The sequence below is a fragment of the Eptesicus fuscus genome, chromosome 10 (assembly GCF_027574615.1).
Source record: "Eptesicus fuscus isolate TK198812 chromosome 10, DD_ASM_mEF_20220401, whole genome shotgun sequence".
NCBI classification, from domain to species: domain Eukaryota; kingdom Metazoa; phylum Chordata; class Mammalia; order Chiroptera; family Vespertilionidae; genus Eptesicus; species Eptesicus fuscus.
The window spans coordinates 32,651,994-32,664,691 of record NC_072482.1 but is presented as its reverse complement, the minus strand read 5'-3'; the positions used below and the strand labels follow the sequence as shown (position 1 = coordinate 32,664,691).

Here is a 12,698-nt window from a genome sequence, read left to right as displayed (position 1 = left end):
ATCTACCTGTCTGTCTTTATACTAGCACAACATTGTATTGATTACTGCAGTTTTATAATAAAAATAGCTCAAGCTAGCTCCTCCCAGACAGTTCGAAACAGGATTCACAAATTCATATGCCTTTGAGCAAGTGATATAATTAAGTGAAACTGACCATGTGTAAGCAAGTATTACCTTATTTGCATTAAAACTTAAAGGACTAAAAATTCAACCTGACTTATTTTTCATTTATATCCCTTTCCCCTCTATTTCTCATAGTTTTTCTTATTTCTAATGGTGACTTTTATATACATAGTTTGCATATGAAGTACAGAGAAACATTCCTCATTTCAATCCGACAGCAATGTTGCCGCCCTGTTTTCTTGAAATGCGTGGCCCATTTGGTCTGTTGTTCACTTTCCCACTTTGGAGAGAGGACTATCTCCCATGACAGCGCAAACTAGCAGTGAACAGTGATTGGCAGGCAGACTCGGCTTTGGGGCTGTGAGGGGAGCGGTGGGGACTGCAGCCAACGGGGCGGGGCCGGTGCTGTTGGAAGGGACAGCCTCTCTGTGCCACTGTTGCCACAAGGAATGCTCGCCTCGTTTGCCAGATTTTCAGAGAGACCTGAAATCTTTGGATTTTAACACGTCTCAATTTAAAACACAAAACGGTGCAGGCCAAACGGAACTTTCCTGTAGGGCCACATATGGCCAAATGCTCCAGCTTGTGACCTCTGGTCTGCACAGTAAGTAAGAGCATAGAAAGTGAGTGGAAAATTGACTTCAGGCTAGAGAGTAAGTCTAGTATGTCATACCTGACTGAGGTGGGTAGAGAAGGAATGGTCACCTCAGGCACATTTGGAAAGGATTTTTTTTTTTTTAATATTTGACTTCAAATAGAAAATCTGAGAAGATAGTAGAAAGTTCCCATATACCCAGTGACCCTATTATTAACATTTTGCATTGGTGTGGTATGTGTGTTATAATTCATGGGTCAGTATTAACTAAAGTCTGTTCTTTATCCAGATGCCCTTAGTTTGTTCCTGGTGTCCTTTCTCTGTTCCAGGATGCTACTCTGGGCACTGCGTTACATTTCATTGACGTGTCTCCCTAGGTTCCTCTTGGCTGTGACAGTATCTCAGAGTGTTCTTGTGGGTGGCCTTGAGGGGTACTGGGCCTGGTATATTGTAGCATGCCCTTCTAGTGGAATTTTTCTGAGGTTTTTCTCTTGATTAGAATGTGGTTATGGGTTTTAGGGCAGAAGATCACAGGCGTCAAGTGCCATTTTTGTAACATCAGCTCGGGTACATGCTCCCAGTGTGATTTGTGGCTGAAATTGTTCTGGGGTTGGGGGCTCTTTCTGTCAGCTCTTTTCTCTTGACATGTCCTCCTCAGTGTGGGTTTGTTTGGAGGTTTTGTTTGTTCTTTTTTAAACACCTTACTTTCTGGCGCTACAAGATGCTTTAGGCTTACCTTGTGTATTTTCCATCCCAGTCCTAGAATCAGCTGTTTCTCCAAGAGGCCCTGGCTCTTTCTATTAGAGGATGGTGTTTGTTAGTAAAGACCACAGAGGTAAAGTGCCATTCTCAGTCCATCATGTCAAGGGTACAGATTATCAACATGATTTATCATCTTAGCCTTGATCATCTAGCTGAGGTAGGGTTGGTTCTTTGGCCATTTGGGACTCTTTCAGTAGACTCCTGTGGGCCTTTCTTTTTTTTTTTTTTAATATATTTTATGGATTTTTTACAGAGAGGAAGAGAGAGGGATAGAGAGTTAGAAACATCGATGACAGAGAAACATCGATCAGCTGCCTCTTGCACACCCCCTACTGGGGATGTGCCCGCAACCAAGGTACATGCCCTTGACCGGAATCGAACCTGGGACCCTTGAGTCCGCAGACCGACGCTCTATCCACTGAGCCAAACCGGTTTCGGCTCCTGTGGGCCTTTCACATGACCCCAACAACGTGCAGGGCTTTGTTTGTTTTAGGTGTTTTATGCACTGCCTTACTTTCTAGCTCTAAACATACCCTAAGGTCACCTTGTATGTTTTCTGCCCCTGCCCTTGAATCAGCTACTTCAAGTAGTTCTGGTCCTTTTTACCACATGATATTAGAAACCCAGATCTGGGGGCCAAGTGGGCTCATTGCTACTGGAGTGCCATTGCTTCTAAGCCTCTTAGCTGACAAAGCAAGGAAATACATGTGTGTATACTAACCCATGTATATACACATGCCTATCATATATATATATATATATATATATATATATATATATATATATATCCTACCTAATAATAGACAAATATGCAAATTGACTGTACCTTTGCTATGCCTACGATTGGCCAGGAGGCGCGGAGGGGCGGGATTCGGGGTGGCTGGGGTGGCCGATTGGGCCGGTGAGACGCTGAGCTCGCGTCGCCAGTGGCTGCACGAGCTCAGCGTCTGCGCCATGGCTGTGCTGCGGCACAGAAGGGGACTCTGGGGCAGCGAGCTCATGTCCTGCCGCGGACCATCAAAAGCGGGGGAGCTGGGTGCCTGTCCGCTCAGGCAGCAGGCCTTTCAGAAGCCTCCACCGTGCCGGAGGCTTCTGAAAGGCCCTGTGCACCAGCGGACAGGCACCCAGCTCCCCCGCGATCGAAAGTGGGGAGCTGTGTGTCCACTCTGGCACCAGCGGACCCCCTGCCATCAAAAGCGGGGAGTAGGCTGCTAGCAGTGTCCGCGGAACTTACTAGGCTTTGTGGGGCAGTGGATATGGCCTGGGTGGCAGGTTAGGCCTAGGGGACCCTACACATGCATGATTTAATCATGCACTGGGCTTCTAGTATACACACACACACACACACACACACACACACACACACGCACGCCTATCTACAACTTTCTCTATATTAAGCTAAACGTGTGTATGCTGTTGTCACCAACTCTATTCCAAAACCACTTGGATCATTCTAGCTTTCTCTTTTGCTTATCTGTAAGTTCTCACTCCAACAGAGAGAAACCTGGCTCCCAGCATCCACCACCCGAAGTGGATCTTTTTTAAAATCAGGGAATGCAGTGAAACGCTCCTATCAAGAGCCAGCAGCACTTAAGTTTCTTTCTTCCTGAAAGGTTTTGTGTCTTCTGTCCACATTGGTTAATGTTACTCGTGCTTTAGGCTTAGCTCATGCTGGGGTCCTCGAGGAAATCTCAGCAGGCCCCAGAGCAGGTTCGATTCTTTGCAACATGTTCTCCTAGCATCGTCTACTTCCCGTTCAGCCCTTATCAGCACAGAGCTTCAGGAACTGATTCTGCAGTTAGTTGTGTTGTTGCTTTATCTTTCCCAGAATGTTGACTTTGCAGGTAAGGATGACGCCTGCCTTGCTCAGGGACTAGCACAGCACTGGATATACATTAAATATGTGATACATATTTAGTGAAAAAGTACAAAGGGGATGGAAGAAAGGTTATTCTCTGTCTTCTACCCAGTGACATAGGAGAAGGGTTGAGAATATAACAAAAGGAACATTTCTGCTTTCTAGAAGTCTCAACTCCTTCAAATATGTAGTTTATGCACCTCAAAGGTTCATGCTGTGGGTGGTGGTATGTGGAAACCAAAATAGGCACCGAAAACAGATGTACAGGGCAACATCCAGTTACGTTAAGGACACTGTGGAACAAAGAGCATTGAGCGGAGAAACCATTAGTTGAAGGAAATATATGGTGACGTCATTAGGGGGCAGATGCAAGAAAGAGAAAGAGCAGAAGCGACGTTAATTTTCAGACTTGTTCCAAAGAAAATGTCTGGCGTGTTGGATCGTATAAATGTATTTCTGTGTTGGAAATTATCAAATGTTTATGGACAGTGAAACTGGAAGGACCCTCGTCGCTAGGTCACCGCTCCTGTATTCCTTCATATTCGCCTGCTCTTTTCTTTAATTTATTGGGTCCTGTTGGATGTGGTTGGGTTTTCATTTTTCCTTTGAAATTATTAGTTTAAAAGGTAGGATACTGAGTGCAACATTCTTTATAATTCTACTCCCCGAGGTTGCCTATAGCGTTTTCAATTTCAGAAGATCAAGGACTTTATTCATTTCCCTTTGGAAAACATGAAACAAGGTTTCACCTAGTGGTATGCCTTGAAGGATGCTAAAGGCATTTAGCTTTCTCTGTTTTACTCTAAGGGCATTATGATCACATGCGTGTGCTCCTCTGAAGTGCGGCCGTCCCTGGAGCTGGCTGTTGGCCATCTCTCAAGGAGGGACCAAAAGGATGTAGCTTAAAGCTGCCGTGAAAAAGCTGGCTAAAGAAACAGGAGCTGGTTGTTGGTAAGGGTCACCAGACACATGGGCCCCAGTTCCCTGCCGCCTCCTTTTCTGGAGATGAAGACAAACAAGCCCCACCTGCCCAGGGGTGGTTGAAATGGCACTTCGCCTGGGGGAGTGTAGAGATGTACCAAGTGCATCTTTGTGCCCTTTTATCCATCGGGTCTATGGAGATGGCTCTGCCGGAAGTGATTTTGACTGGTTACCATTGCCATGCAAGTCCGGGGAGGCGGGGGAGGGGGCGGCGGGGGGAGGAGGAATCAATGACAGACTGTGGCACTGAATAAACAGGAAGATAATGCCTTTGGGGATCTGAACTATCTGTAATATTATAACATAAATATATGAACTGCTGCTTCTTTATCTTACTATCCAGGGCTTTCTTCCTTTATTTTAGGTCAGAGCTCATACCAGGCACCTGAAGTTGTGTCTCTTATGTAACCACTATTTCATGTTAAGAAAGTAGCAACCCTTTTAAATGCTGAGAATATTTTATAGGAAAGGGTTTTACTTTTAATAGGAGCAGCCATTGTTATGTTTCCCCCCCTCTCAGAAAAGAACACAGCTGCCAAGGATCCTCAAAGCGCACAGATTCAGAGAAAAGGACATCGACAGAGGATAGATCCCGGGGGTGACGTGAAGGCGTTCTGTAAATAGCTGTGCTATTTTCCTGTGGAGTGTCTGGCACTCTCTAGATAGTACCATGGGCATGTCTGGGAGCTGTGTGTCTGAGTCTGCGATGAAGCATCCACACCGAATCTCAGAGCGGTGCCCACATGGCAAGGGCAGCTGGCTCTTTCTGAAGTTTTAAACTCTTTAAATGACAAACTTTTTTATTTAGCATTCTGGGAAACAGAATCTTGCCTCATCACTTGCATTCAAATAGTCATCACTTCACCTTTAACACCAGACACTCTGGGAGAAAAAAAAAAAAAGTGTGAACAAATGTTAGTTCTGAGATCCTCGTAGAAATTTTGTGCTGAGCAAAATCTATCCTTTCTAGCATGAAACTGACACAGAAATGTAAAGTTTTGCTTCTTTGATTCACCTCATTGTCTAGAACCCTAAGCCATTGTGTGGTCTGTGGACAAAATCCCATGTGTCTTTTCGTAACTTAACTTAAAGGAAAAAGCCTTCCACCAAAGATGCCTGGCCATATTTTCTTTAATCCTCACCTGAGGACATGTTTTTATTGATTTTAGAGACAGAGGAAGAGAGAGAGAGAAACATTGATGTGAGAGAGAAACATCAACCAGTTGCCTCCCATACACGACCTGGGATCCAGCCTGAAACCTAGGTATGTGCCCAGACCCGGAATCAAACCTGCAACCTTTGAGTGTGCAGGCCAACGCTCCAACCAACTGAGCTACCCAGTCAGGGCATGCTTGGCCATATTTGTTTTCTTTCTAGTGGTCCCACAGTTATGGTTTGTTATATTGTCTTTAGTGGTCATTTCTCTTACTATTTTAAAAATATTTTTGCCTTTTGCTGTTTTAGTAACTGTTCTTGTCTTTGATTGTGAGCCTGTCCCTTACACAGGCTCTGATTGCTGGTTACACGTGACCCATGTTTCAATTGCTCCCTGGTGTTCACACACTTACCAGGAATTTTTTGGCACCTGCTGTATGCAGAGCACAACCCATACATTCTCAAGTCTGAGATAGGATCTGCTTACCAGTTTTTCACAGCTTTGAAAATTTTGTGCAACTGGGCAAAAGCAGTTTGAGAGATGAAAAATCATAGGCATTTTAAGAAAATATCAAAAAAGAACACAGTGCTATTTTTAGTGCCATAAAGCCATTCTGTTAGTTTAAGGAAAAACCTATGTGTTAGATTTAGCTTTGTTTCTTAGTATGTTTGGTATGTTTGATATGGTAAGACCCCAAAAATCGAAATGATTTTATTTTCTGCAGTATGGAAGTGAATAGGAGTCTGAAGTTGAAGTGAGTTGGGAGAGAGCTGTATTTTTGTGAAAATTTTAGTAAATTTTCTGGGGGTGTTCCCCCCCACTTAATGGAGAAGAGCTAGAACATAAAAGCATTAAATGTTGTTATTGATTCAGAATATTTCTGAGAGAAATTAAGGATCTCAATAAGTGGAGAGATATATCATGTCCATGGTTAGAAGACTCAGTGTTGTTAAGATGTCATTTCTCACCAAATGGATGTGCTGAAATGGGCAAACCGACTGTGAAGCTCATATGGAAATGAAAAGGATTAGAACAGTCAAAGCAACTTAGAAAAAGAAGAACAGAGTAGGAAGACTAACACTACCTGGTTTTAAGAGTAATTGTAAAGTCATAGTAAGTCAAAATAGTGTGATATTAGCATCAAAATCACCAAACAGACCCATGAATCAGAGGAGAAGTCCAGAAATAAACTCGCACATATGACATATGATTTTTTACAAAGATGCAGAGGCAGCTCAATTATTTCCAAACAATTAGATACAGTTGGAACAATTGGATCTCCATATGCAAAAAACAAAAAGAACTTCAGTTAGTCTCTCATACTATATATATACAGATTAGCTCAAAATAGATAATAATCTAGCCCCCCTGGTGTGGCTCAGTGGTTGAGCATCAACCTATGAATCAAGAGGTCACGGTTCAACTCCCAGTCAGGGCACATGCCTGGGTTGCAGGCTCAATATCCAGTGGGAGGGGCGTGCAGGAGGCAGCCTATGGATGATTCTCTCTAATCATTGATGTTTCTATCTCTCTCCCTCTCCTTTCCTCTCTGAAATCAATAAAAATATTTTATAAAAACATCATAATCTAAATGTAAAACCTAAGACTATAATACTTCTAGAAAGGAGTAGAAAACCCCTGTGACTTGGGTTAAGCAAAAATATTTTAGCTATCACGCCAAAAGCATGATCCATGAAAGAACAAATTGATGTATTGGCGTTCATCAACATTAAAAGCTTCTGTTCTTCAAAAGACACTATTATGAGACTGAAAAGATGCGCCACAGACTGGGAGAAAATACTTATAATCATGTATCTGGAGAGGATTTGTGTGCAGGTATGCAGAATATATTTTTTTAAACTCTCAAAACTCAGCAGTAAGGAGTTTTTTTAAATAGGCAAAATATTTAAACAAATATTTTATCAAAGAAGTGATGCAGATGGCATATAAGCACATGAAAAAACACTAAACATAATTAATCATTAGAAAAATACAAATTAAAACCACAGTGAGCTACTACTAAAACCTACTAGAATGGCTAAAATTAACACCATACCAAGAATTGGTAAGGATGTGGAGTAACTGGAAGTCTCAATACAGTGCTGGTGGGAATGTCAAATGGCACAACTATTTGGAAATAAGTTGACAGTTTATTAAAAAGTTAAATGTATAGCTACCATGTAATCCAGCCATTCTACTCTTAGGTGTGTATCAGGAAAAAAATGAAATCCACAGTATTATAGCAACTTCATATATAATAGCCAAAAGCTTAACACAACTGAAGTGTCCCTCAATAAGCAAATGGATTTAAAAAATCAAAAACAAACTGTGGCACATCCATACAGTAGAATACGATTTGGCAATATAAAGGAATGAACTATGAATACACATTACATACAGCATGGGTGAATAATATATAATCTTTAAAAAGTATACACTGTATGATTCCATTCATATAAAATTCTACGAAATGCAAACTAATGTATAGTTATAGAGATTAGCCCTGGCTGGTGTTGCTCAGTGGTTGAGCATCAACCCATGAACCAGCAGGTCATGGTTCGATTCCCAGTCAGGGCACATGCCAAGGTTGCAGGTTCAATCCCCAGTATGGGGCGTGCAGGAGGCAGCTGATCATGATTCTCTCTCATCATCAATGTTTCTGTCTCTCTCTCCCTCTCACTTTCTCTCTGAAATCAATAAAAATATATATTTTTTTAGAAAAAGAAAGGGATGGATTAAAATAAGAGCACAAAGAAACAGGAGATGATGGAGATGCTTATTATCTTCCTTGTGATAGCTACATACATGTGTCCCAGTGTATCAAATTTTACCTTTTAAAAAGTGCATTTTATTCTTCCAGGGGTCCCCAAGACCACCCATATTAACTGACTGACTAGGACTTATAGCACTCAGCATATAGTTAGTTGTACAGTAAGTTCTCACTTAACATCATTGATAGGTTCTGTGACTCAGCAAAATTATGTATAACAAAACCATTTTACCATAGGCTAGTTAATATAAATAAGAGGTAAGTTCCTACAGAATCTCATCAAAGTTATAATCAAGCCAAGTTGAACAAAATGACATTATTTGAGGACTTGTGGCTAAGACTTATTACAGTGACACAGTAAAGATGCATAACTGGAAGGGGCGGGGGGGGGGGGACATCAGAAGGGCCCGGAGGACTTCAGGTGCAGGCTTCCATATTCTCTCCCTCCCATGAAGGCTCACAGGGAGCACACCTTCCCTCCAGCAAAGACGTAATCACGGGACATAGTGTTCACGCCCCGGGAAACCCATGCCAGGGTCAGAGTTTTTATTGGAGTCTGGTCACCAATATTTCAGATCCCCAAAGGAAAGCAGGTGTGTGGTACCCCAGGCAGGCAAACAACCTTATCAGGGTAGGGTTTATTTCAAGCCAGGTTTTCAGATGCCAGCCGAGGGTCAGCCTTGTGTGCAGGCCTTTCTAAAGAGAACAGTGTCAGGGCTGTTCATGCTTTTCTGCAGTCAATTGTACTTCCGTATATCTTTCTTTTTATTGTTTTTCTTTATTTAAATTATTTTTAATTTTTCAATTATAGTGACATACAATATCAGTTTCAGGTGTACCCCTCCATTGATTAGACATTATGTAATTTACTAAGTGATCATCCCAAGAAATCTTGCATGCATCTGACAGCATACATAGTTATTAGAATATTATTGACTATATTCCCTATGCTGTACTTCATATCCCCATGACAATTCTGTAACAACCAATTTGTACTTCTTAAATCCTTCATCTTTTTCACTCGTCTCCCCCACCCCACTCCCATCTGGAAACCATCAAAATGTTCTCTATAACTATGAGTCTGTTCTTCTTATTCATTTATTGGGGGTGTTTTTAGATTCAATTATTGATAGATATATATTTATTGCCAGTTTATTGTTCATATTTTTATCTGTTTTTTTTCCTTTTTCTTAAAGAAGACCTTTTAACATTTCATGTAATACTGGTTTGGTGGTGAGGAACTCTCTTAGCTTTTTCTTATCTGTGAAGCTCTTTATCCGAGCTCCATCTAAATCAGCAGTCACCAACCTTTCAGACCTCACAGACCACCAGTGGACCACTGGTTGGTGACTGCTGATCTAAATGATAGCTTTGCTGGGTAGAGTAATCTTGGTTGTAGGTCCTTGCTTTTTATCACTTTGAATATTTCTTGCCACTCCCTTCTGGCCTGCACAGTTTCTGTTGAGAAACCAGCTGAGAGTCTTATGGGAGCTCTCTTGTAGGTAACTGTTTTTCTCTTTCTGCTTTTAAGATTCTCTTTGTCTTTAACCTTTGGCGTTGTAATTATGATGTGTTTTTGGTGTGGGCCTGTTTGGGTTCATCTTGTTTGGGACTGTCTGCACTTCCTGGACTATGTCTGTTTCCTTCACCAGATTAGGGAAGTTTTCCGTCATTACTTGTTCAAATCGACTGTCAGTTTCTTGCTTTCCCTTCCCCTCCCAGCTCCCCCATGTGACAGACGTTGGAATGCCTGAGGTTGTCCCAGAGGCTCTTCATATTTCTAGATTCTTTTTTCCTTTTGCCCAGCTGATTGAGTGTTTTTTGCTTCCTTATCTTCCAAATCACTGATTTGATTCTCGGCTTCATCTGCTGTTGATACCTTGTAGTATATTAGTATATTCTTCATTTCAGTTAGTGTATCCATTGTTATACCTCAGTAGAACTTTTAAAAAATCATCATATGTGTCAGTATGAGCTAGAACAGGCCACAGTGATTAATTTATTGGGAAAGGGGTAGACGTAAAAAGGAGTAATTTCAGGTTTGGGGAAGCGCAACATAGTGAGATCTTCATTACTTGGTGCACTTCGCGCCGTTAAGTCCTCTCGTTGGGATGAGGTGGGATATTAATAAATGAGTCAAGTTGAGATGTTTGGCAAATGGGAGCATCTAATTATTTTTAATCTTTAATAATTTGACTTCTCATTTGAATTGCATTTGAAAATCTTTCCCAAATATATAATTTTTCTTTCCTTTATAAAAAAAAAATCCTTGATTGATAATCATTATTTTAGCCATTGGTTACTGATCATGACCCAGTTCTATAGCAAATGAAAGGTAAAGTATTGGTGTTGAGATTATAATTACCTTAACAACAGCACTACCTCACCCAGGTAAGAGGGTGAGTGGAGCTGGAACCCAGCGGGTACTTTGATGGCTGGGCCCGTAAGCCATGGGCCCAGTGTGGAGTGTGTCTGCCCGAGAAAGCGGCACCTTTTTCTAATTTGCCTAAGGTGCCATGTGGGCTGACTCTGGCTCTGCTCAACACCTGTCCAGGAAGATGGTGGTGTGTTTTTTCCCCCAAAATGCTGCCTGGTATCATTGAGCTTCTTGTGAGTGTGTCTTTCCCCTTAAAGAATTCCCAACAAAAGAATTTCAGTTGAGGGTTGTCTTTAACCAGAACTCCGCTAGGTACCGCAGGGTGTATTGGGAGAGGACCAGCTGCTTCAGCTGCCTTTTCTTCTATAATTCGGCCCCATTGCCGTTGAAAGACAGGCAAATTTACATATGTTTTTCTTTTGTCTCCCAGGAGGATGCCTGGTGTCTGTTCTGTATCTGGTTCCCATTATTAATGTCGCCAGCCAAGGTTTCTGTGTCTGTAGCAATAAAGAATTCAGAGAAAGGCAACGCCAATGGCTCCTCCGAGTCACATGTTTGCTGTTCCTGAGTAATAAAGTTTCCTAAAGAGGAACTGAAGCTCCTCACTTCCCAAGATACACTTGTTTAAAAGATCCACCTTAGGAGCAAATAGGAAATATTTGATAGTCACAATGTGGCTTCCAATAAGTGATGTTCAGACAGTGACATCCACTTCAGTCCTCTCCACCCCGCCTGAGCCAGAGGCTTAGTTTATGACAGAGTGCACAGCCGCTGGTGCTGGGCAGACAAACAGGAATCGGGGAGCAATCCGTCAGCAGAAGGGTTCTGTTTGGAAGCGTTCAACTTTTGGGAATCGCCATCCTCCCACCCCTTCGCATTTCTTCTGCCAGGCTCCCCTTCTTTCCCTCCCTCCAAGTTCTTTTCCCTGAAGAAACTTAAACCAACTCTCTCTCCCCTTTCTATAGATGCGAACCACACGCAAGGTCTCCGTCTGGCCAGTGGGCCTGGTTGGTGGGCGACGCTATGAACGTCCGTTGGTGGAAAACGGCAAAGTCGTTGGCTGGTACACCGGCTGGAGAGCAGACAGGCCTTTTGCCATCGACATGGCAGGTGAGGAGTGTGGATGACATTTGCGTCCGCTCGGTTGTTCTCACGGATGTTCCCAGTGTCACAGGGCACTAGGCGAAGGAAGCTTTAAAAGACCCCTTGGGTGAAAACTCTGATCTTAACATACGCAGCAGATTCGCTCTGTAAACCTTCAAAGCAGGCCCTTTGGTTCATTCAAATGGAAGTTTATTTTGGGGGTGATTAGAAAATGCTCATTCCGTTCCATTTTGGCACTTGTCTGTGCGGCCACCCTTTTATCCAGCAAATGTTTATGTGCCAGCTGCAGAGTTGGGCTTTGGGAGTCAGTGGTGAGAACTGGCCCTGGCCTTACGTTTTGGTACCTCTCTCCTGAGGTCCAGCTTGTTACAGTAACTCACACGCTTATGGATATATTTAATAGTGATATGTGTAAGGTTCGAGGGGCAGGAAACGGGAGTCGGAGACCAAGACATGTTCAAGAGGAGGTTTATTCCACACTAACGAGCGAGATTCATTACATTACGGAGGAGGTAGAGAAACCAGAATTAGAGGAGGGGGAGGAGAAGGAGGAGGAACCCAACGGGCTAACTCGCAGATGGAGAGAGAACAGCAACTTGTGGAGCGGTGAAGACGCCTTTTGAGGGGAGGAACAGAAAGGGGTGGGCCCCAGGGCACTCGGCATGCGCTGATTGGTGGTTCAGTGTCTCGGGGATGCCCTGGGGGCAGACACTGGTTACATCATAACTCCGCCCACCAGTTGGAGGGAGGATCTATCAATATGAGTTTGACAAGCTAATCAGTTTAATGCTTATTGATAAATTTTGTACTTCTTGATACATTTAATAACTAATATATAAAATCAGGGTTACTCATTTTTCAAGCATTTGTTCATTTTGAATATATCAAAGTTTTTTCTTTTTTAACCAAACAATTGAATTAAATAAGACCCTGTAGCAGACCACAGATTCTAAAATGCTACTTTATCATAAA

At 42.5% G+C, this 12,698-nt stretch overlaps 1 protein-coding gene across 1 annotated transcript in view; it reads left to right on the top strand.

The window, feature by feature from the left end:
* The window catches only part of B3GAT2 (beta-1,3-glucuronyltransferase 2), a 59,993-nt gene that overhangs the window by 20,266 nt on the left and 27,029 nt on the right, over nucleotides 1–12,698 (top strand). The window contains exon 2 of the mRNA XM_008140352.3: nucleotides 11,588–11,732. Coding sequence (XP_008138574.2) covers nucleotides 11,588–11,732 — 145 coding nt within the window. The remainder of the gene's footprint in view (nucleotides 1–11,587; nucleotides 11,733–12,698) is intronic.